This window comes from Canis aureus, chromosome X (assembly GCF_053574225.1).
Source record: "Canis aureus isolate CA01 chromosome X, VMU_Caureus_v.1.0, whole genome shotgun sequence".
Classification (NCBI taxonomy): domain Eukaryota; kingdom Metazoa; phylum Chordata; class Mammalia; order Carnivora; family Canidae; genus Canis; species Canis aureus.
The window spans coordinates 88,446,579-88,472,158 of record NC_135649.1 but is presented as its reverse complement, the minus strand read 5'-3'; the positions used below and the strand labels follow the sequence as shown (position 1 = coordinate 88,472,158).

At 38.2% G+C, this 25,580-nt stretch overlaps 1 protein-coding gene across 13 annotated transcripts in view; it reads right to left on the bottom strand.

Moving 5' to 3' along the window:
* The window catches only part of CASK (calcium/calmodulin dependent serine protein kinase), a 350,134-nt gene that overhangs the window by 32,059 nt on the left and 292,495 nt on the right, over positions 1–25,580 (bottom strand). For 6 of the 13 annotated variants that reach the window (XM_077888807.1, XM_077888808.1, XM_077888809.1 and 3 more), the window contains 6 exons: positions 21,294–21,482; positions 12,933–13,011; positions 5,954–6,039; positions 4,825–4,893; positions 1,987–2,055; positions 528–563 (listed from right to left, as the gene is read on the bottom strand). In XM_077888807.1, the coding sequence (XP_077744933.1) occupies positions 528–563; positions 1,987–2,055; positions 4,825–4,893; positions 5,954–6,039; positions 12,933–13,011; positions 21,294–21,482 (528 nt within the window). The remainder of the gene's footprint in view (positions 1–527; positions 564–1,986; positions 2,056–4,824; positions 4,894–5,953; positions 6,040–12,932; positions 13,012–21,293; positions 21,483–25,580) is intronic. The other 7 variants (XM_077888814.1, XM_077888817.1, XM_077888818.1 and 4 more) reach the window with 3 other exon arrangements.

The following is a 25,580-nucleotide window of genomic DNA, read 5'->3' as shown; positions in this document are numbered from 1 at the left end:
GCTTGTGGCAAGCAGCACTTCACTTTCCCCATGTGACCCAAAAGAGGCATATTGGGATGGAAAGCCAGGATGTTCCGAGTTTTCATTGTAAATGGCTTTTAGATTTACACATGCAAAAACAAATTAGGAAAAAGCCTTGAAATTTTAGAAAATTACTGCTTAAACATGTTCATCAGCACGTAGATTTTAGTTATTCTTAGAATTCTAGGAATTTTGTTACCTTTAACAATTTTTTTCCCCAACTTCAGAGGCAGGCCTGTAAGACCCCCTTAAAGGCTGAATTCTTAACCATCAACACAAGTTTATCAGGTTGAAATTACAATAACCATCACAGCTACAAAGATGTAAAGAAAAAAATCCTTATAGAAAATTAGTCACGTGTAATGTGTTAAAATGAAATGGTACAAGCTCTCAATGCTTAAATGTTATGGTCCAAAATGCAGACATTATGGGATGGAAAGGGTTAATAAAGGATTGGCTATTAGCAGCTCAGTTTAGAGAAGTTTCTATAGAGGGTATCTATTCACCTGTCGTCCTTTTGGTTGGGTAGTTGATGGCAAGTCCTGTAGAATAAAGCCAACCCAGGAGAAAAATTTTCATTTACTTTTCAAGAGTACAAGGTAATTTGTGTGTTCTGTTACAATATGGCTAAAAAATGAGCTAGATTTCAGTTGTAAAGAGATCATATACATTATTCCATTTCTCAAGAAATGTTGAGTTATCGAAAAAATCAAACCCAGGCCATTTAGCAGCAAGCTGAGGAAAGCAGGTAAGTTTAAGCAAGAGAGAAAATGTGTTCTTAAGAAACAACTCAGCATCTTCAACACAAAAGCCACTGTGAGTGAAACAGCCCTACTGGAAACAAAACCAAAACCCCAAACTCAAAAGAGCTGTTGCCCTTTTCAACTTAGTCACTGCGATCATTGAAGTTTTGAAAAATTCAATGGCTATATGGATTTTCACCATCTTCAGAGTATTACATGTTAAATTATTATAAATGAATTCCTTTGGTAGCCTATTTGGAAGTTAAAAATAAAGGAAAGAAAAATTTTCTTCCATAATTTCTCTTACTGAAATCATTCCAATTGAGATGATCTCTAAATTACTTAAAATTTTATCTGATTAAAGACAGTTGATGTGTTTTTTTAAAGGGCACGTGGATAGCAAACAAGTGATACTGCTGCATTTAGTAAGACTCTGGATACATTTCAACAGCAATATCAGCAACTTAAGATTTTGTTACCCCAAAATATCAGACGCTTGCACCTTATGTGCTTTCGTTTATTTAAGTAAATGAAAACCAATTCTTTTCATTTTTTCATATTTCAAAATGAACAGTTCTGAAAAAAAAAAAGTAAAATTCCAAGTTCAAGTCAAAATATCAAGTACTTTGTGTTAAAGATGTGATAACAGCGTGGCTTAAGTGCAGTTTGAAGCCAGTTCCTTTTGCTTTTCATATCCAGGCAAGGCTTATAATTCACAAAAATATGTGCACGTACCACAATAACAGAGGGCACACCAATTCATAACGTAGATAGCGGAAACTAAAACGTGTTGCTGATATCACTCAGAATAGCCAACTACAAAGCCCGAGAATACCCAGATGCCTACTCTGCAAAATCCTCAGGTTTCTTCATCTTTCTCCAATTAAAAAAGATATTTAGAAATTTCAACAGATTGCCTCTTATATATCCTTTGCGTAAGTCTGAGCAAAGTCATCAACGCTAGTGGGGTGACACGGAGATATTTTGAGAATGACCAAAGCGATCTTGAACTCCAGTTCTTCAAATTTAACTAATTAGAGAGATTTTTTCACAAGAAGAAAATGTTGAAAAGATTTTCCAGGAGTAAACTGCATTGTAGCTGTAGTAGCCTTGTATATCGGCAGAAGACAATTTTTCCACTGAACACATGTAACTAGAACACTCATGGCAGGTGGCACCAACAAAATTGTCACACTTTGCTGTGTGGAGCTAGAGTTCTTACCGAAACAGAATTGTTAGTGCTGCTATGACCATTAGCTGGGGACTGTCTGGAAGTGGAGGGGGAATCTCTCTGAAATAAGACACAAGGTTCATTAACACAGAACACCAGCACAGAAACAGAGATATTCACATCAACAGTTACAACCACAGTCTGACAACCGTTTCCTCTGAGGTTTTTTTTTTTTTTTTTTTTTAAGCGGTAAAGGTGCTATACTGACTTACTTGCATGATTTCACGGAAGTATGAAAAAATTTCTGCAGTCTGAAGATTCACGTATTGTAAGTGATGAAAATTTAGTAATTTCTTTTCTGTCTCCAACATTCTATAACCTTGGCTGACTTTAAGTGAGACCCAGAAGAGTGATTTGATATTAAAATCCTATCAAGGATTATAAAATGACAGATACTACTATAAACTGATGCTAAAGATCCCAACTGCCTAATTTTCATTCAAAATTAGGTACGAAAAGTACTTAATGGTTTTTAGGTACCTCAGTGTCAAAAATTACTGAATGACTCATTGAAGTGAAACAAATCTAAAAAAACAAAAAAAGATTTCTCATGTTGTAGTCATCTTGGAGTCTTTCCAGGACAGATATTATGAATAAAGGTAAAAGACAGACATCCATCAGAGAAGAAATCTTTATTCTTTAGATCATTTTAGGAGGTTGATTAAAACAATAACCTTGAGCCTCTAAAACTGCTCCGTTCCTGGCAAAAGTCCCAGGAAGCACAGCCACTCTCCCTAGATTCATGGTCCTCAGCCACACTCTCTATACTATGTGACACACTTGTGATCCTTTCTGGGCTCCACTCCCTTACTGTCCAAATCAGCTTTAATGACAAGAATGAAGAGAAGAAGAAAATATGTATTATAACATTTTTGGTTTAGTGGAGTCCTTTGAAACCTTTGGGATGTACATGTCTGCTCAAATGACATTTCTTTTTGTCTAGAAAATATACAGAAAACTTCTAGAGCTTCTTAGCTTTCTGAATAATGGGGTCTTTTAGCTGAGCATTCTCAAATATTCATGAGCAGAGTGATTTCTAGGTGCCACCCCCAAAGACTGGAGTCAGTAAGGCCAGTGTGAGGGCAGGGGGTCTCCCCTCTTTTGCCTTTGGGGATGCTGATGCAGGTGGCCAGAGAGCCCTTCTTTGGGCAGTATTGCCCTGGCTGGGAAGAGTCCAACCACAGGCTTGAATTCGGCCAGAGCACAGGAGGGTCCAACAGGCTGGGTTAGGGCGAGGAGGGGAGTGTCATTTTTTCTACTATTCAGAGGTAAAGAAGGGGTGGGGGAGGGGCTCTTCTGATTCAGGTGTAGAATTTACATGTGTAGTACTGGTCCCACCCTAAAACTAGTTCTACCACTTAAAAAAAACACAAGAGAAACGTTTATATTAATGCCTAACAATATCCCCTGGTTAGTTAGCCAAAAAGACAAAAATCAGTCATATTTACTAAATTTCTTCAGTAATGAGAAATGGTATGAAGCCCACCTACGATTTTAAAATATTGGAATGCTTCACATTGGGAGGTGTGTGTGTGTGTGTGTGTGTGTGTGTGTGTGTGACATTCTCTCTTTTGCAGCAAGGTTTGTTGTTCTAGGTAACAAATTTCAAAACTCTGAATCCTGGAGAAGTAGCTCTGCGTTTTCTCTTGAAATATATTATTAATTGAAGTTCCATAAAAAGCCACCAAGAGGAGCTCACAACCTGATACAACAGAACCCCAACTGTCATGGTGCACTAAAAATATCCTTGACCAAACTACAAATTCTTAGACATATCTTCAACAGGATGAGGGAACAAGTCATAAAGCCTCTGAGTTTGCTTGTGAGATCTACAGCATTGCTAGGGATGGGAGGAGGCATTGTAATTTCTCCCTCAACTTCTCCTGAGTACAAATTCAATTTTCTAGGTGAGTTCCAATAAGTTACTTGTCAGTCTTGAAAATTAACTCTAGGAAATGTGTACTTCACACCGATGTACACAGACTTGGAAATGCGCACGAAAGGGATAAGCTTCAAATACTAATGCTCAAGCTGAATGTGTGCTGACTGAAGGAGGACAGACCCTTTAATGCCAGTCTGTGTTTCTAGATATAAAAATAATAGATTTTGGAATCTCATTTAATGACCAACACAAAACTGAATAATATAGGTTGGAAAGCTACAGTCTCTATAGGATAACACCTACTGTGAGAAAGAAGCTTTGGGGTTGTATTATCTTAGAAAACTTATTTGCTTATGAATCACATAATGTTCCAAATTGAAACGATTTCACAGAAGGTTGCAAAACCCTCTAACGCCTCTTGTAAAGTCCGTTACCAATTCCTCACAGACTTAACATCCATCCAGGGACTTGTCACAATTATCTGAACACCTCGATCTTAACAAAAATAGATCACTTCTCAGATTCTTGGAAAGAAGAACTATCTGTGTGATTTCTTAATAAGGGAAGTGAATGTACTTCCTGGAAATATTATTGCAATTATCTTTTTTTCCTCAGAGACTCCATTTATTCTTGTTAAGCTTTCTGTCATTATTTGTAGAGCTCCTCTCTATTTTGCTTCAATTCCAGCCTGCAGAAAGTTAAAGTGCTGAGGAGCTCCCCATGGAAGCAGGGCTGAGTAGGTGAATGGAACCTACTCTGTTCCGTTATCTTTGTTGTAAAATTGGTGTGCAGTGATCAACAGCACAGGCAGAAACAATTTCCCAGAAAGCCAAAACATTCAGCCATCAGCAGACAGTTAGTTAAGAACCCAGAGGAGACTAGGGGTGGCTGGAGGTGGGGGGAGGGGAGGGGAGGAAGGGAGGTGGGGGGTGCGCCAGAGCCATTACCTCACAGGACGATGACTGAGTACGGTAACTTGGTACGATCTTGAAGGTAATACTCCCCCGCATTTCCCGCTGGAGGCAGAATAAAGGAGAGCTCTCTTAGCAAATAAATGTTGTACACAAAGACATGTGAGAAACCACTCGAGATGCATGGGGGTAATTAAGGCAAGCCAGCTGAGCATGCGTGGGCCTAAGACAAAATGGAGTGAGAAGGCAGGGGCTGCTCACAGGAATAGAAATTGTTCTTGGGAGAAACCCTGCAAAGCCAAGGCTGACTGCTTTGCTTGTACAGCAGTGGTGGAACAGACCTCCGGTGGTTACCTTTTTATAGACCCAAATACAAAAACCTCTAAGTGCCTTTCAAAAATGAGTATGAACTGGGCCAGGCAACAGAATAATTACATAAAAATGACATTTGGTCTCCTACCTTATAATGGTGTACTCCATTAAATTTGCTTTTTCTTTTATGATGTTGGCCTCATTGCTTTTCTATAGTGAATCTGTGCTTATTTCACACTCAGTAGATATTCATAATATAGTAGGCTGCTACATTGTGGTAGGAAGACCGTCCAGGACCAGATGTCCAAGACATCTGCCTCTGCTCAGTAGGACAACAAACATAGGCCAAGGACTGTCATTCTGCCTTTTTAAATGCAAAGCCAATTGTGAACAGAGATTTTGGATATGTACGGTCAAAAATAGCCAGGTCTATGTCGGTCCTTTCCTCTGTGCTGTAGAGAAAATTCAATACAGCTGGCTATGACTCAGCTAAACAGAAACAATGTTTCTGACATTGCTGATGTCAGCAGAATGGAGGTCGGTGAGAAACTAGTTCACATATAGACCCAACTGGAAAGGTTATCTTCACACATCTGCTCAATAAGAAACAGGAGATCAAGGAGGAAGGGAGAGGTTCGAAGCCCACGCTGCTCTATGGGCAAGATGTTTCCAAACTCGGCTACATGTAAACATTTTCCCAGTTGTCAGTTCTTACGAATGTTGTAGAAATGCAAGTCCACACAAATGATGGTCTCAGAAATACTCTGATTACAAAAGAATACCACTTATTTGTGCATTAAAACACAAACTAGCAAACCGAAAGTCAATCTTAAATAAACTTTCATTTACTCACAAGCATTTTTTGCAGCTGTTCCACTGTCTGGTTAGCCACACTGATGCCATTAATTTCTCGAATTTCATCACCAACATGAAGTGTACCTACAGAAATGACACAATTATAAACACAAAATGATATATGTATCATTTATAACAAAATCCAAAGGCAGCAATGTAAGTAGTTAAAAAAATTAAGCTAACTGTTGAAGGCCAATGTTTCAAAACAAGTACAGGTTTGGCTCATGTAGTAAACTCACCAAACAGATACATCTACTTATGGAAGACATACTTCTGAAAGATGGCTGTGGAAATCTGCTTATTTCTCTGTAGTAGGCACTGTGTATCATGGTTTAAAATGCAGTTTCTAAATCCAGCTGGTCTGGGTGCAAATCTTTAGCTACATCCCTTATTAGCCTTAAGATCTTGGGTAGGTTACCAAAATGTTCCATGTCTCAGTTTTCAACATTTACAAAATGGAGATTATAAGAGTACCTATTTCATGATTGTCTTGAGGATTAAGTTAGTTTAGTACACGTAGAAGGATCAGAAGTGTTTGCGGCACATAGCAAGTACCACTGAAGTGTTTGTTATTATCATTTTCTACCATTCTTATCACTATTATCTACCAAATATGATACAGAGAATTGTCATAATACCTGTATAACATTAAATTTACATTAGACAAAACGCAATCCTTTTATAATAATTTGGTAGGCATTTCAGGGTCCTGTAATACTTCAATTGGAAAGAGTGACCAAGAACCAATGCTTCAATAAGGAGTTATGTGAAATTTTACTTCCTTATTTGTAACTGTGCACGTTTATATACTGGTCTGACATCATTATGAAAAGCTCATGTTATGTTTTAGAGATACATACTAAAATGCACATAAAGAAAATAAGACCCTTGAGATTTGCTTCAAAAAAATTTGGTGGGGAGGGGAGTGTGGACAGTAGAGCAAGTACAGTTGCAGGTGGGGAGGCTGGTTTCAGCTTGGGAGTACAAACTCCCCAACCCAAGCCATGCAGCTGGTGAACAGGGTTCCTGCCATTTCTTCTAGCCCCACTGGTGGGTTCCCCGGCCCTCTTGATAACTAATACTCCAGTCAAATGGCTAGATTAATGTTGCTCTAGAGGCTAACTCAAGTCCTTGACATGTTTCATTTACAATTATGTGGATTATTTATTTTAGGAGCTTTTCTTTTAAAGGGCCAAATAGCCCTACAGATAAATGAGCTGTTGGGCTGTGTAGAAAATATTGTTCAAATGTTGCCAAATAATTGACTTTGTAAGGGGGATATTAAGCTGCTGTTTATAAATCTGAATGTCTTAAAAGCATTCTTGCTTGCTCTCTCTGTTGTATATGGTGTCTTAGCAAGTCCTGAGTTTTTCCAATGAACCCAATTTCAATATATGGTATTTTTTATGCCAAACTGGTGTATACCATATACAAAGGTGTCTTGTCCTTTGTATATGTGGTAATGTTGATTTTATGACTCTGTTACAACACATTTGCTATGATTAAAAGTTATAAAATGATAAAAAAAAAAGAAACTGGTGTGGCCTGAATTAACAGTAACTCTAGTGAGTTATGGGTATGTGGGTTATCCCTGCACTCTTCTTTCCATTTTTATTTTTTTTCTTTTTAAAGATTTTATTTATTTATTCATGAGAGACAAACACACAGAGAGAGGCAGAGACATAAGCAGAGGGAGAAGGAGAAGTAGGCTCCCTGCAGGGAGACCAATGTGGGACTTTATCCTGGACCCTGGGATCATGCCCTGAGCTGAAGGCAGATGCTCAACTGCTGAGCCACCCAGGTGTCCCTTTTTTCCACTTTTCTCTACTTGAACTCACCACACTGTTCTCTCTCCACTCATGTGTGAAAATCAGAATAAAATAAGAATTTGGGGTTCTCACAACTGTATCTCACCTAGGGTATACCTTTTGAAGTGTTACTAGTCTCAGGAAAGGAGTACAAATTCCTAAAAGCACTTCCTACTTGCATCCCCACCATCTGCTCCACACAAAAACCTGTGAGCTGGGTCCTGAGTGGGGGAAAACTAAGGGTGGAATGAAAAAGTGGAAAGGGTGGATGCCACAGTAGCAATGCCTGCTAGCTGGATTCTGAGCCTTGGTCCAACAGCAAGTAAGAGAAGCTGAGTAAGGAATGTGGAGGGAGGCAAGATCCAGATTGGTGGCACTCCATGGTAACTAGTAGAAGAGAAAACAAACTCTCTCTGGAGGAAAGTGTTCCCAGTGTAGTCCCACAGGACTTCCACTGATCAGAACAAACAAGGAGCTCACAATCAAAGATCACCAAACATATTATAAGGCAAACTACTATGTAGATCACCAGAAAAGAAAAAGCAGATCAGATTTAGATCATCAAAGGAGAAAAGATACTAGAGTGATTAGATACAGAATAGAAAATAGCTACATGTTAAATATCAGGAAAAGGACTTAGTTGCAAAGATGAGCATGCAATAAGAGATTATCAGATGTGAACAGATAGGTTTGAAAATATGACTAAGAACAAATGACTAGTGTTTCTAGAAAAGAAAAATATAACTGGTGATATAAACCAGTGAGTGGATTAGTTGAACAGGAATTCAGATATGGCTGAAGAGTTTCAGTGAACTGGAAGATATAACCAAATAAATTACTTAGAATGCAAGCCAGAGAAATGAGATAGAGAAAAAAAGGAAACAAGAAATAAAATGGGAAAATATTACGAGATGTGAAGGGAATATCTAACACATGTCTAGTGGAGTTCATAAGGAGAGAATATGGAGAATGGGGAAGAGGTAATATTTGAAGAAATAATGGTTGCAAACTTTACTGAACTGATGAAAACATGATTATGCAGATCCAGGAAGAATAATGTATCCTAAACAGGGTGAATAAAAAGAAAGCCATGCTGGAAAGCAGTGAAACTACAGAACATCTAAAGACAAAGATCTTTTCTTCCTCATAAAGACAAAGTTCTTAAAATAACCAGAGAGAAAGGAGAGATCACCCACAAAGCAAGGAACAGTTATGGTGACATTAGACTTTCCAATGTCAACAACGGATGCTAAAATACAACAGAATGGTAACCATCAGCCTAAAATTGTGCTCTCAGCAAAAGTAATCTTCAAGATTGAGGCTGAAATAAAATATTTACAGATAAATACCACCTGACAGAGTCTATCAGCGGGAGACTAGCACTAAAGGAACTTCCAAGGATGAACTTTAGGAAGAAGGAAAATGCTCCCCAAAGAATAGTCTGAGTCTTAAGAAGGAATGGTGAGTTTATACCTGAAACTAATATACCAAAACACTGTATGTTAACTATACTAGAAATAAAATAGCAGGAATGGTAAGTAAATAAAATCATAACCATTTATGTAAATCCAACCAAAAATGGTCATATTTTAATAGTAATTTCAAATTTGTGAATTTAAAACAGAATAGAACTAAAATACTGGGCAAAAATAATATGTAAGTCAGGAGTGCGATCAGATTTAGTAGTCCAATGTCTTTGGATTCTTTGGGAGTGGGGTTAAGACACTGTTTCACTTTAGAATGTATAACGTTAAATGTACATGATAAAATTTCAAGGCAACCGCCTAGAAAATAGAAATAGAAATTCTAAACTACCAGGAGGAAAAAATGAAACAAAAAAAAAAATGAACAAGAAAGTCAACTAAAAAATGGAATAAATATAAATAAAAAATCAAGATGATAGAAATCATCACAATAAATATTAATTGACTAACCTTGCCCAGTAAAAGATAGTGATCATTAGAGTGCATTAAAAAATGAAAAAACCAGCTTAAAAAATGTTTGCAAGAGACATACTGATGCATACAAGCACAGAATGGTTGGAAATAAAAGGCTGGAAGAAGACATGTCAGCAAATACTAAGATAAAGCTGGAATAAGTATGTTAGTATTAGATAAATAGATTTTAAATAGAAAGTATTAGTAAGGATAGAAATAGTTATCAGGTATTTCTATGCACCTAATAAGACAGCTTCAAATATACAAAGCCAAAATGGGAAGATCTATAGATAGAAATTGAAAAATTCTACTATGATAGTGAGATATTTCAGCAATTAATGATAGATCAGACAGACAAAAATTTAGTTGAGATACAGAAGATGTGAACAAAAAGATTAACCCCAAGCCAATCATCATATAGACAACTCTCCATGCAACAGTTAAAGAATACACATTCTTCTTAAGTATGCATGGAGTATTTACAAAACTGATTAAAGTGCTATGCCATAAAGCAAGTCTCAACAAACCTCAAGAAATGGTGTCATACAGACCACACTCTGACCACAGTGTAATTAAGTAGAAGTAAATTATTAAAAGATACATAGAAAATCTTCTTAGATGTGGTATGTAAAATAACAGTGGGTTAATGAAAGATACCATAATAGGAATTTAAGAGTACTTAGAATTGAATTACAATAAAAATACTTCATAACAAAATTGGTAGGATACAGGGTAGAGTTTAGACTCAAATGCAGGTATCAGAAAAAAAGACTGGGATAAATGAACTAAGTGTCTAATTAAGAAAGTTAGATAAAATCAATAGGAAGTAGTATGAAAGAGATAAATAGAAATCAGGTCATAACATAATGAAATAGAAAATAAAGATACAATGGAGAGAATCAATAGAACCCTAAGTGGGTTTTGGAACAATCCCCTGGCAAAGTTTGTTAAGAGAAAAAAGGACAAGGCACAAATAAACAATTTTAGGAATAAACAAGGGGATATAATTATAGAGATAGAAGGGAATAAAAAGGTAAGAGAACACTACACAGAAGCTTACTGCAATAATTTTTAAAAACTTAAGTTTTTTAAGGAAAATGTAATTTACCAAGTTCACACAAGATACAGAAAGCCTGAATAACCTTAGGAATGTTGAAGAAATTGGAGCAGTTGTTAAAAAAGAAAAAAAGTCTTTTCTGCGGTGCCTGGCTGGCTCAGTTGGTAGAGCATACTTTTGATCTCAGGGTGGTGAGTTCAAGCCCCACATTGGGCATAGAGCTTCCTTAAAAAAAAGTCTCTTCTAAAAAAAACAAAATCAAAAACAAAACACCAGGCCTTGATAGTTTTATCAAGTTCTACCAACTTTACTTTTTTTTCAAAGATTTTATTTATTCATGACACAGAGAGAGAGAGAGAGAGAGAGAAAGAGAGAGAGGCAGAGACACAGGCAGAGGGAGAAGCAGGCTCTACGCAGGGAGCTCAACATGGGACTCGATCCCGGGTCTCCAGGATCACGCCCTGGGCCGAAGGCAGGTGCTAAACCGCTGAGCCACCCAGGGATCCCCTACCAACTTTAAAGGTACAATTCATTCCAATATTATACAAAGTCTTTCAGAGAACTCATGAAGGGAGAAGGCTCTCCAAGTCATTTTATGAGGCAATATAACTTTGAAACTAAAGCCCTACAGAGAAAGACAAGAAAGGAAAATTAACTACCAGCCAGTCTCGCTCATAATTACTAATACAAAAACTCTAAACATTAGCACACAGAATCCAGCAGTACATACAAAAAAATAACACACAATGAGTAAGCTTGGTTTATCTGAGAAATGCAGAAGGGGTTTATCATTAGGAAATCTTTTTAAAAAGCCATTCTCTACGTTAATAGATAAAAGGAAAAAAACCTCAAGTGATCATTTCAGCAGAGAAGTATTTGATAAAATTCAAAACTCAATCATAATTAACAGCCTCAGCAATGCAGAATAGAATTTCCTCAGCTCTAATAAAAGGCATCTATTAAAATTCTACAGTAAATGTTACTCTTCATGGGGAATTCTGGGAAAGCTACCTTTCAAAAATAAGAATAGGAGAGGGGTGTCTACTACACCACTTCTATCAGAGATGGCAGGTCACACAAAATTACAGAAACAATGATATTGTGACTTGACTGAATTTATAGCAAATTACTAAAACTAAGAAACAGAAAACTCATCCTGGAGCCTAAAACCATTTCTCCTGTGTGAACGCTGTCTACTCATGCAGTCTATAAAGATTCTTCTGAAGACAGCAGTAATCCCACACATCATCTGTGTATACAGTGGTCAGGGAAGTACTAAAATGCTTATGGTACAAAAAAAAAATAAAATGCTTGGTATTACCTCTCCCTCTCTGAGGTTAAGAAAAAAGTAAAGGGGTGATGAGGACAAAAATAACCTGATCTCAAAGAAAGGAGGCCTGATTTTTGGACAGGAGAATACTTTTTGGAGCAGCCTGCAAATACTAGCACATATAACTCAGCCCTTTCAAAGAGGAGGCTATGCCTGCATGTCCAAATCATGCCTGCTTGAGGGTTAATGAAAGTTCCCCTTTCTCAAAAACTCATTCTTTGTTTACTTCGGGCTTTGGTGAATTCCTTTATCAGAATGACTACAATTACTGCAGCAAGTATTAAAAACTTAGTCTAGATCTGATATCTCTTATTTTAGCATTTTTTATATTATTTATCAAACTCTAATTTCCTAATTTAGAGAGCATTTCTCACTCCTGAGTGAATGAGAAATTCTTAAACTGTCATTATCTATCTATATCCATACAAACAAATGTACATATGCATGTTTGTATGTATGTGTGTATGTCCCAGAATAGATGCCTTCCATATACCCTGGGGCCAGGTATGATACTTTGCTTTATCCACCTCCCCCATGGTCTTTCATAAGTCAGGATCCAAACAGTGATTCTGCGATGTTCCAGCAACAGAACCGTCACAGTATCTTCCTCCTCTTATCTACGGGCTGGAGCATGTACAGATGAATATGTACAAAGGTAGATTAACAGTGATTAAAACCAAAGACAGATAAACACATCATTTATGTGGGCCACAGATTAAACAGATTTTTTATATAGATAATAAAAAATACTTTCTCCACTAGGGCTACAGGAAAGAAAGTTAAAGAGGGCAAGAATCACATATGAAACTTACCTTGAAAAAAAAAAAAAAAAGAAAGAAACTTACCTTGCCTGTGAATCATGCCCCCATGCATAATTCTTGCAACAATACAATGATTTAGCTCATTCATTTTTAAAGTGATTCCCTGTAAAAAGTTAAATAAAATAGAATTACTATTTCTCTTGATGTTTGTGATTTCACTGTAGATAATTTTATTTACAAAAGTTAGGAAAGCATTCAAGAAAATATAGAAAATGAAGGAGGAAAACCATTTGTTACTCTACCATGCCATGATAAAAATGTCATTTTGGTATTTTGATTGCTATAATAATAGTAATGCATACATTCTATATTGTGCTTTCTTTTTTTTTAAGATTTTTATTTATTCATGAAAGACACATAGAGAGGCAGGGACATAGGCAGAGGGAGAAGCAGGCTCCCTGCAAGGGATCCCAGATCCTGGGATCATGCCCTGAGCAGAAGGCAGACGCTCAACCGCTGAGCAACCCAGGTGTCCCTATATTGTGCTTTCTTAAGCAAAGATTTATTTATTTATTTTTAGAGAGAGAGAGAGAGCATGAGCAGGAGGGGCAGAGGAGAGGGAGAGAGAATCTCCCAAGCAGACTCCATGCTAAGCGTGGAGCCCGACATAGGGCTTGATCCCATGACCCCAGATATCACAACCTGAGCTGAAATTAAGACTTGGATGCTCAACTGACTGAGCTACCTTAGCGTCCCTTAAGGTGTACAATTTCGTAAGTTTGACATACATATACATGTGTGAAGCCATTACTATAATGAGGAACATGAATATATCCATCACCTCTAAACATTTCCTTGTGCCCACTGGTAATCTACTCCCATCCCTGTACCCCTCTCCTCTTACCCTATGGCCACTCATATGGTATGCACTCTTTTTTGTTGCTTTTTTCAAATTCACAATGTGAGATTTAATCAGATTGTTGTATATATCAATGGCTCATTCTTTGTCCTTGCTGAGTATTCCACTGTATGGATATATCATTTTGTTTATCCTTTCGGACTGATTTTTTCCCCTAGCTTTTGGCTATTTAGAAGTGTGCTGTATTCCTGGGTTAGTTTCCAGCTGGTCACGATGTAGTCGTCTTCTGTTAAGATACGGATTTGTTTAGAGTTTTTGCATCTACATTCATGAGGGATACCAGTCTGTTTTCTTGTACTGTCTTTATCTGGTTTTGGTATCAGAATTGCTATTATTTATTTATTATATGTTTGGTAGATTTCTTTTTTTTTTTTTTTAATTTTATTTATTTTATGATAGTCACAGAGAGAGAGAGAGGCAGAGACACAGGCAGAGGGAGAAGCAGGCTCCATGCACCGGGAGCCCGATGTGGGATTCGATCCTGGGTCTCCAGGATCGCGCCCTAGGCCAAAGGCAGGCGCCAAACCGCTGCGCCACCCAGGGATCCCTGTTTGGTAGATTTCACCAGTAGTGCTGTCTTTGGACTCTTCTTTGAGGAATGTTTTTTAACTACAAATTCAATTTTTAAATAGTATAGGGCAATTCAGTATATTCCTTAAGTGAGCTTTGGTGTGTTTCTGTCTTCCAAGGAATTTGTCCATTTCATCTCAGTTGCTGAGTTTCTTGGCATAAAGTTGTTTATGCCTATAGATTTTGCCTATAGATTCTGTAGTAGTGTCACTTTTTAAATGTAGAATATTGGTGATAAATGTTTTTTTTTTTTCCTGATCAGTCTGATCTTTTCAAAGAAAAAACTTGTTTTTCTCTATTCTGTTTTCTATTTCATTAATTTAATTTCCACTTTGATTTTTTAAAAAAAGATTTTTTAAAACATTTATTTGACGGGGTGGGGATAGGGAGGGGATAGAGGGAGGGTAGGTACAAGCAGGGGGAGCAGCAGGCAGAAGAGGGAGAAGCAGGCTCCCTGCCCAGCAGAGAGCCCAAAATGAGGCTCCATCCCAGGACTCTGGGAACATGACTTGAGCTGAAGGCAACTGATTGAGCCATCCAGGTGCCCCTCCACTTTGATCTTTATTATTTCTTTTCTTTCACTCACTTTTGGTTTAATGTGCTCTTTTTTGTTCTAGTTTCTTAAGGTGGAAGCTGAGATCATTTACAATATTTCTTTTCTAATATAGGTGTTTAGTGCTACATGTTTCTCCCTAAGTACTGCTTTTGCAGCATCCCAGAAATTCTGGTGTGTTGTTGTTTCATTTTCATTCACTTTAAAATACTTTTTAATTTCCCTTTTGGTTTCTTCTTTGATCCAAAGGTTATTTAGAACTGTGTTATTTAGTTCTCACATGCTTGGGGAGTTTCCCCAAGGTTTTTCTGTTATTCATTTTCAATTTAACTGCAATGTGAATTGAGAATTATACCTTTTTTAAAAAAGATTTATTTGTTTGTTTGTTTGTTTGTTTGTTTGTTTATTTATTTATTTATTTATTTATTTATTTATTTATTTATTTATTTATGATGGGGGGGAGAGACAGAAAGGCAGAGACACAGGAGGAGGGAGAAACAGGCTCCATGCCGGGAGCCTGACATGGGACTTGATCTCGGGACTCCAGAATCGCACCCTGGGCCAAAGGCAGGCGCTAAACCGCTGAGCCACCCAGGGATCCCCTGAGAATTATACTTTGATATTAACACAGCCACTCCAGCTGGCTTTTGATTAATGCTATCATAATATATCTTCTTCCATCCTTTAACTTTGAAACTATTTGTCTTTATGTATAGAACAATTCTTGCAGGCAATATATATAGTTGGGTCTGCCCCCACACCCCATCTGACAATCTCTGCTTCTTAATCTGGGGGAATTTAAACTATCTGCATTTCATAGTATTATTGATACACTCAGGTATAAATATATCTTCCTGCTATTTAATTTCTTTTTTTTTAAGATTTTATTTATTTATTCATGAGAGACATGGAGAGAGAGAGAGAGAGACACAAGCAGAGGGAGAAGCAGGCTCCATGCAGGAAGCCTGATGCGGGACTCGATCCCAGGTCTCCAGGATCATACCCTAAGCCAAAGGCCGATGCTCAATCGCTGAGCCATCCAGGCATTCCTATTTAATTTCTTTTTTTTTCCATCTGTTCTATGCTCTCTTTTTCTTTTCTGCCTTCTTTTGGGTTAGCTTATTTTTATTCTATTTTCTCTCCTGTGTTGTCTGATTAGCTATAATTCGGTTTTGTTTCAGTGATTGCTTTAGCATTTATGGTATGCATCTTTAACTTATCATAGTCTACCTTCAAGTGATATTATACAATGTCACATGTAGTATAAGAACCTTTTAACAGTATAGTTCCACTTCCTTTCTCCTGACCTTTGTGTTACAGTTATACATCTTACTTTTACATGTAACAAGCCCCCAAACACAATGCTGTTAGTTTTGTTTAAACTGCCAATTATCTTTTAAAGAGATTTAAATGACAAGGATGTCCTTTAACATTTTATTCTGTAGGTCTACTGAATTCTTTCAGTTTTGGTATGTCTGAAAATGCTTCTATTTTGCCTTTAGTTTTCGAAACATACCTTTGCTAAGTTTCAAAATCTAAGATAAACCCTCTCAAGGTTGTTTTTCCTTCCAGTACTTTAAAGACACTGTTCTTTTCAATTGTATTATTTTTGATAAGAAGTCTGATGCCATTCTTATCTTTGTTCCTCTATATGTAACATTATTTTTATCTGTTTTTAAGATCTTTTTTTATTATGGGTTCTAAACCCTTTAAGATGTACCCTGGTGCTGTTTTCTGATGCTTCCTGGGTTTGGGGTTCATTGTGATCTTGCACCTGCAGATTTATAGTTTTCATCAAGTTTGGGATGTTTTCATCCATTATTTCTTCAAATATCCTTTCTCTTCTTCATTCTCTTCTTTATAGAATCCAATTAACCATATGTTAGGCTATCTGAAGTTGTCCTAGAGTTCAGTGATGCTTTTTACTCTTTTGAAAGAGAGAGTGAGAGTGAGAGAGAGAGAGAGAGCACACACAAGTGGGGGTGGGGCAAAAGGGGAGGGAGAAAGAGAATTTTAAGCAGGCTCCACAACTGGTATGGAGCACGATGAGGGGCTTGATCTCATGACCCTGAGATCACGACCTGAGCTGAAATCAGGAGTTGGACGCTTAACTCACTGACCTACCCAGGCACCTCTGCTTTTTTCATTTTTAAAAATTCTTTTTTTTTGTATTTCATTTTAGATAGTTTCTATTGCTATATCTTTGAGTTCACTAATTTTTTCTTCCCAATTGTCTGATCTGCTATTAATATCAGTTTATTTTTTTGTTAATTCTAATATCTTTGTCAGTTCTGTCAGTTGACTGATTATTCACCACATTATAGGTCACATTTCTCCTTTTCTTTACATGCCATTAGTAATCTTTGATTCAATGCCTGACATTGTGAATTTTATCTTGCTGCACGCTAGATGTTTTTTATTCCTCTAAGTATTCTTAGGCTTTGTTCTGGGATATAGTTCACTTACTTAGGTCAATTAGTCCAATCCTTTGGGTCTTGCTTTCATGATTTGTTAGGCAGGTCTTGAGCACCTTTGAGCCTGAAGTGAATTATTCCTCATTATTGAGATAAGATCTTCCTAAGTGGGCAGCCTGAGTGGCTCAGCGGTTTAGCGCCTGCCTTCAGCCCAGGGCCTGACCCTGGAATCCTGGGATCGAGTCCCATGTCAGGCTCCCTGCATGGAGCCTGCTTCTCCCTCTGCCTGTGTCTCTGCCTCTCATGAATAAATAAATAAAATCTTAAAAAAAAAAGATCTTCCTAAGTACTCTATACAATGCTCCATGAATTTGTTTTCCAGTCTGGCTGGTGGTTAACAGGCAGTGCGTTTTGGGTACTGTTCCCTCTAATTTTTTTGGATGGTCTTTCCTTGGCAGCTTCCTCTCATAAATGCACTGATCATAATTTAGATGAATACTTCAGAGACACCCTCTACAGATCTCTGGGGTTCTCTCTCTGTGCACCTCTTCTTTAGTCCTCTGTCCTATGCCTAGATCTCCTTGGATTCTCAGTTCTGTCTCCTCAATTCAGGGTATCTGCTTGCTCTGCCTCAGTTCTCCCTTTCTATGCTATGGCCTCAAGTCAGAAGGCTGGACAGTCATAGGGCTCAGCCTGTTTGCTTCCTGCCTCTTAGGGATCATTTTCCTTTGTTGTCTGATATCCAATGTCTTGAAAACTGTTCTTCCATGTAATTGTGTTTGTTTTTAAATTTTTTTGGTTATTTCAGGTGAGAGGGTAAATCTGGTCCTTGTTACTCCATCTTGGCCAGAAGTAGAAGCTCCACATATTTAATGCCAGACTACTAGTCTATAGAGATTATTTTTGTTTTCCTATTATTCTCTATTATAAGATAAACTTTCATAACATATTCTTCTTTGTACTAGACCTGGCTGATCCTAAAAATCACATGGGAACCTTTTAAATAATACTGTCTTTTAAACTCACTTTTTGGATTTAGAGTCAGGAAGTCTGGAATGGAGCCCAGAAATCTGTATTTTTAACAAGTTCCCTTGGTGAAAACTGGTCTTGAATTTGAGATGATTAGGGGTAGGGGGACTGTCTTATCTTCTTCATTAGAGAATAACACTCTGTTGGAAAGCTTCATGAAAATATTTGAGCCTTTATAATTTACATTCTGAATCTGTACAATTCCACAAAATGTAACTTTGCTTGGTTCATATTTTACAGTTCTTAGAAGTGGTAGGTAAGCAATGTGAAAAACTGGTATATTAAAATGTTTCTAGTCCCAACATTTAACTGTAATGTTCAAGTTTCATTTCCAACTTGTATATTCAATCAGCATGTACAGTTACCAAGAGAGGTGTTCCTGGAAAAAGGCTGTAAATTAATGTATAACTCAGATCTAATTTCATAAGGGAAATGACAGCATGAAGGGGTTTCAGCCTTGAAATTAATAAATTAATGTATTAATTCAAACAACATTACTGTGATTCTGTTATGTGGACAAGCACTCTGCTAGGCACCTAATGAATGAGACTATTCATTAGTGAATAGAAAATAGTGATGAGACAGACAGGGGCCTCTCATGACTAGGGGGAAGTAATGGGAGTGTATCACCCTTGCAGGGTGAATCTAACATAATTGGACACGTTATAGGGGTCCCCAAAGCAAAAAAGATCACATAGGCATGTCTTGCACAGTAATATAATGCTTTTAATAAGACAATTTGCTAAGCAAACGAAGCTGTATTAAATTTAACAGAGAACTGTACTCTATTATTGAAAATATCCATTTTACAACAAATTATTCCTATTTTTATGGCAACCAGTCAGAAGGAGAACACATACCTTCAGTAGGATCAAAGAACAGAGAAGGGCTTTTTTAAGGAGACTTTTAGGGGAGACTCAAGGCCATTTTATGCTTTCTGAAAAAAGTAACCCAGGGATATGCTTTAATGCAGTCTATGGTGTTTAGGTAGTGAGCCTCCATACAAAAGATCAAACAAATGTCATCAGGCTGCTTTAGAATATGATGATCACAGGACACTTCTGGGCCTCCTTCTTGTGGTCCCTTCCAGCTTTCCTGTCTGTTTTGCTTGGCTGAACGACACCCCTTCTCCTTGCCTCTTGGACACAGTCTTCTCTCCTCTATAGCTTTATCCTAATTGTTCTTGTTTAGCAAACTGTGCTAAACTGCATATTTACTTACTTAATGTTGGCAGTCCTGTGGAAAGTGAGCTCTGAGAAGGGGCTGTGTCTTATCTGTCACTACATCACTGGCATCCAATACAGTGATCTGTGCATAGTAGGCACTTAAACATTTGCTAAATGAGTGGATGGACATATAAAATGAATAAGTGGATATTAGACTTTTGGAGCTGGGTGTGATCTTGGGGGTCATTTAGTCAAGTATGCTTCTGGCAGTAATTGCTAAACAAAGTATGAGCAGACTTGAAGTGATCTGCCCAAAGCACCCAAAAGTTGCTACTGCTTGTGCTCTTAAGCCGAAGGGTTGTTTGGATGTCACCAAAAAGGGGTGAAGTGACTTACAGGTCCCCTTCCTGCTGCAAGTGCTGGGTAGTACAGTAAAAGTGGCAAAGATCAGTACATGAGAATTACAACCTGAAACATCTAAAGTTCAGAGTTCTCTGGAAATCGTAGTCAGAGAAATCACTGCTTTGTAGCTCTTCCTTTAATCTGGAAAGCAACTGGGCAACTTTCTTAAGTAAGGAATTTGTGTTTTCTATACCCCAATATCCATTTTCTTTGCTCTGAGGGAAAGATATGAATGTGTAAGTTTGAATGCTTCCCCACCCCAAAGATAGGATTCTTCCCCCAAACATGGTACTTTTCCAATAGCCTTTATCTCAATGGGTAGCATTACTATCCATGTGGTTGTGAACATATAAAGCTTAAGGGACATCCTTGGTAATGGCTTCTCCCCCAGTCCCCTAGTCAATCTCTTATCTAAGTCTATTGATTTTGCTCTTTTGTTCACTTCTTTCCATTTGGTATCTGTGCCTCTAGCTCCTAGTTCCATCTGCTCTCCCTGGTCCAGAGGCAATAACCTCTTCTCTGGTCTCCCTACGACCTCTCTCTAATCTCTTCTCCGGAGAGAGTCTTTCTAAAATGCAAATCTGATCTTCTCTCCCTGCTTGAAACTCTTCAAGAGCCTCTCACTGTTTTTGAGATAAAGAACAGAATCCTTAACATGTCTTTCAACATTCTTATGTCCTGATCCTGCCAGGCACTGTTTTCTATACTGCAAGCCATGGTGCCCCCTTTCCACTCTGAAACTCTGATAAGAGTCTTTCTTATTACCAGGATTTGGCACACTTGGTTGGCCTGGATGGTCTCCACTCTGCCCTCCCACCTCATACCCCACTTTGCTCAGTTAATACCACAGAGCCTTTCCCTCGATATTCCCCATCTCCCAGGATTTTGTGAGAATGAGGCAGGCTCAGCATCAATTTTATTCTGATGCTGTTCCTATACCTGGAGAAAATGAATCCACTTAAATTAGTGTGAATGGAAGGAATATTATTTTAGTGACATCACTCAGTTCTTTGAATGCTTTCCAAATTAGTCTTCCTCTCATTTTGTTAAAGGCAAATATCTTATAAAAGGATGCTTTTCACAATGTCGTTAGACATTTGCTTTTTCAATACCAGTATTTCAAATTGTGCCTCAGAGGTTTTTACTGGAGTAATGTACCAGGTATGTCCTTTTTTGGTGGAGCTACAGAGCATTTGTGAAAGGAGAGGTGGGGGGTGGCCTTAGGCATGGCATCAGGTAGAAAAATTCTGGGTGCAGGTTGGGAGGTGGTGGTGGAGGAGCTGGAAAGGGAAGGCTTTTAAACTATCCCTCCCCTCCTTCCCTCTTAGTAGTGTAGGTTGAAGTTGCTTAGGCTGGGATTTTAGAGTCTAGAAACTTTCTTTTTCTACTTACCATGGGCTCATCTGTGTTCTTTTGGAACTGGACCAGGCGGACTCTGGTCACATTCTCCATATCCATATCTCCGTTTGCGCTTTCTGGAGAATCACCATTTAAATAGGGAGAGGTGGGAGGAGGTGTGACCCTCAATGCTTCATCGCTGTAAACTTCATGTGCCACTACATCGTGAGTCTGAAGTAAGGCCTGGTATTTTATGAAGAAAGTAAAATATTAATAAAAGTACTATTTCAGCAGAAATGTGTTATTTCAAATGCAGGCAGACATAATGCAGTTTCAAACAATTTAGTAGAAAGAATCATCTGTAAATAGAGGTGGCAGATTTGGGCTTAGGCTTAGGATGGGAACAAATTTAAAAAGAAACAATGCAATAATTGGTGTTTTGAACAACTATCTTTCTGGGTGGTATTAACCAATAACTCTTTTGTATAACCCAAAGGATGAAGATAATTTATAATATGACTTAGTAAAAGAAATGAAAATACACACCACTGTGCCTGAAAAAATGTAGTTTTTCAAAATCTCACATATGATATAGAGCTCAAAGTCTAAATCTATGTAATGTTTTTGTTTTTATTTTTTGGAGCACTTGCTGAAATGAAAAATAAGATGACAATTACTATTACGAATGGTTTTGCAAAGTCTGTTAACAAAGAAGTGATTTCTTTGTATTGATACCTGCATATGTCATATCTTGGTGAAACTGGATAATAAAGATCCCTGGTTTCCCTAAAAGAGGATATTTTTCTACTTACTGTACTTTTTTGTGTCATCATAAAAGTTTTCATAGCCACGGATATTTGAACATTTCTACTTCAAAGAGAATTTTATGGCTGAATATCAGTACGTTTGGAGCTTTGCACAGATTATATTTTCTTGTGTGTTAACTATAAACTCAGTTCTATTTTCATCTGTGATCTGTGTGGTAATGAAATATCCGGAGATAATGAAATGCAATTAAAATTGCTTTAAAAGTAAACCCTTAGCATCTCAAATTAAGTGATTTAATTAAAAAGCTTATCAAAGTCATGACTTGGCTATTTTAATTTTAAAGGCATGCATACAAGGCAAAAATAAAAAGGTAACAATGCAGTAAAATCATAAAGAAGGTGATGCTGATCTGTCATCAACAAAGCATATGCTTGGAGCAATAAATGCATTTGGATTACTAAAGGAAATGGCAGCTAGTTTCAAGATCTTAGAGGGCTGGTCTAAACTGTGGTCTGGGTGAGGGGGCATTAAGCAGTGCAGAGCTTTGGAGCAGGGCTCCACACAAGCTCTAGGGACCTTGGCTGCCGAATTGGCCTCCCTCCTTTAATTCTTATCCCCACCAGAATCCATTCTCTGCACATCAGCCCCAGGATGTCTCAAGTGCATATCTGATCATATTTTCCTGCTTGCAGCCACTTGGTGTTGCCCTACTCCAATCAGGAGAAAATCTGAACTCCTTACCATGGAAGGAGACCATGGAAGACCTGACTTGGTCGTCTGGCCTCTGTCAACCTCTGCTAGCTCTTCTTCTTCTTCTTCTTCTTTTTTTTTTTTAAGATTTTACTTGTTTGAGAGAGTGAGAGAGCATACCCACAAACAGGCAGAGGGGACAGAGGGAGAGGGAGAAATAGACTCACTGCTGAGCAGGGAGCCTGAAGTGGGGCTCGATCCCAGGACCCTGAGATCATGACCTGAGCCAAGCAGATGCTTAACTGACTGAGCCACCCAGGCGCCCCTCTCCTAGCTCTTCTCATACCAGTCCCTCCCTTGTTTGTTGTATCCCAGCCATGATGGCCTTACTTCCATACTTTGATCCTGCAGAGCTCCTTCCTGCCTCTGGGCCTTTGCATTTGCTCTTCCCCAATGCTTGGATGTTCAGACGGCTGGGTTCTCTCAGATAACAATTCTTAGCTCACGTGTTAAGTCCTCAGAGGGACTTCGCCCTGGCTACCTAAAGTAGCCCCAGCTTTACTATCATCTCTGCTCCGTTATCCCTTGTTTTTCTTCATAGTTATTATTACTATATGAAATTACCTGGCTTACTTGTTTACTGTCTGTCTCTAGTCCACCTATCCATCCTGTACCCCACTTATCCATCCTGTATCCCAGCCCCACCTGAATGGACATCCCATGAGGGCAGGGACCCTGTCTGTTCTATTCACCACCATTCTTAGTGTCTGGCATCATGCCTGCACACAATAGGCATTCACATATTTGGTGAGCAAATGAAAATGTTTTTTTCAGCATCTATCTAGGTATTCAGAAATTATAAGGATTATTTATTATTTCTGAAACCATTTGCTAATAGCAATGCATATACTAACTTCTCTCTGACTTCAGAAAAGCAAAATAAATTAAGGCTTCAAAGGTGGGTAAGTTGTGAAACATGGGGATGTCTGAGCTTTAATGATTTTGAAAGAAAAAAAAGCTAAACCTTAAGAAAAGGCTCTTATTTGGGTAAATGTTAATTTCTTTACTCAGCTTCTGTCAAATCTGAAAGATCTACTGGTCTCAAATGGTCCTATATCATCCTGTGAACTGCACTGAGGTGACTTAGCAACTTACAGACAGGCATTGTCTGTTAAAATGTACACGTTTCTATCTATGGGAAGCACACTGCACAGCACAGGGCAGTTGACAGGAGGTTAACCTTTCTGCCAATGGGCAGGTTCCTAATCTATTCAATATTTTGCTGAGAACTTACTATGTGCCCTGCACGTGATAAGACACTATGGAGGAGGGATCCCTGGGTGGCGCAGCGGTTTGGCGCCTGCCTTTGGCCCAGGGCGCGATCCTGGAGACCCAGGATCAAGTCCCACATCGGGCTCCCGGTGCATGGAGCCTGCTTCTCTCTCTGCCTGTGTCTCTGCCTCTCTCTCTCTCTCTCTCTCTGTGACTATCATAAATAAATAAAAAATTAAAAAAAAAAAGAAAAAAAAGAAAAAAAAAGACACTATGGAGGAAACTAATAATGTTCATTAGCTAGCATTTATTAGACATCAAGCACATGTCAGGCACTGTGCTAAGCATGGTAATGTACATCTACGTAAGTTTTCCAACTCTGTGAGTTTGGCTCAGAGAGTCAGAGTTCACAGAGCTAGGGCAGCAAGGCTGGAGTTCAATCCCAGGTCCATCTGAACCCAGAGCTTTCACCAATTTTATTGACATAAGACATAAAGGAGAATTAATTATAACCTGGGGAAACATGGCCTACATATGTGAAACAATCAGGAACAATATTAAGGGTAATTAACTCCCGATATTTGTGATTTCTCAAACTTGAGGATACTATGAAGGCCTATAGTCTCTTCATTTTCCTGATCTGTGAAACAAGTAACAACCATTAGATGAGACCACAAGTTCAATGAGGACAACAAAGCTGAGCTGAGATGTGCTCATTCACTAGTGAAGGGACCTGCTCCAGCAGGCTTCATGGATTAGAATGTTCTACAGGTGAATACGAGCAAGTGTAGAAGGAATCTCAGAAGAGAAAGGTCAATGTGGATGGCAGAAATGTTATGAGACTTTGACAGCAGAGGCAGGATTTGAGCTGAGTCCTTTGTTTACACACCTAAGTTGTAATAATGTGCTCACCCACAGGTGGAGAGCATGATTTGCTGTAACCCACTGGAGAGAGCTGCTGTCATAGGGGAACCAAGTGAAATACTATCAAGGATTATACTTGATTGAGTTTAGGTTCAGGGCTTGGGTGGGAGAATTAGGGTGAATACGGTAATTGGCTCTTTCTTAGTCGTCACTTTAAGAACAAAATTCTGTTTTGATGGCTGGGTTAAAGTTTTAAAAACATTGTGTCATAGTAACTGGCATGATACATCTTTTATACTGTGACTGTTATTTGAAAAATTATCACCTCAATAGTAGTAATGAGATCATAGCTATGAAGTCACATTGTCTCCCAAGGGGCAGCCACCTGGATTTTCCACTCTTCCCATATAGTCCACATATGCTGATGTGGTTAATGTTCTTTTTTAGATCTTAAAAAAAAAGTTTTATTTATTTAAGCAATCTCTACCCCCAATATGGGGCTCAAACTCATGATCCAGAGATCAAGAATCACATGCTCTACTGACTGAGCCAGCCAGGTGCCCCTGATGTGGCTAATTTTTTTGTGTTTTTTTTTAAAGATTTATTATTTATTTGAGTTGAGAGAGTGAGAGTGAGAGAGAGAGTGGGTGAGAATGAGTGAGGTGGAGGCAGAGGGAGAGGGAGAGAATCTCGAGGACACTCTCTGTTGAGCACAGAGCTTGATGTGGGGCTCAATCCAATGACCCT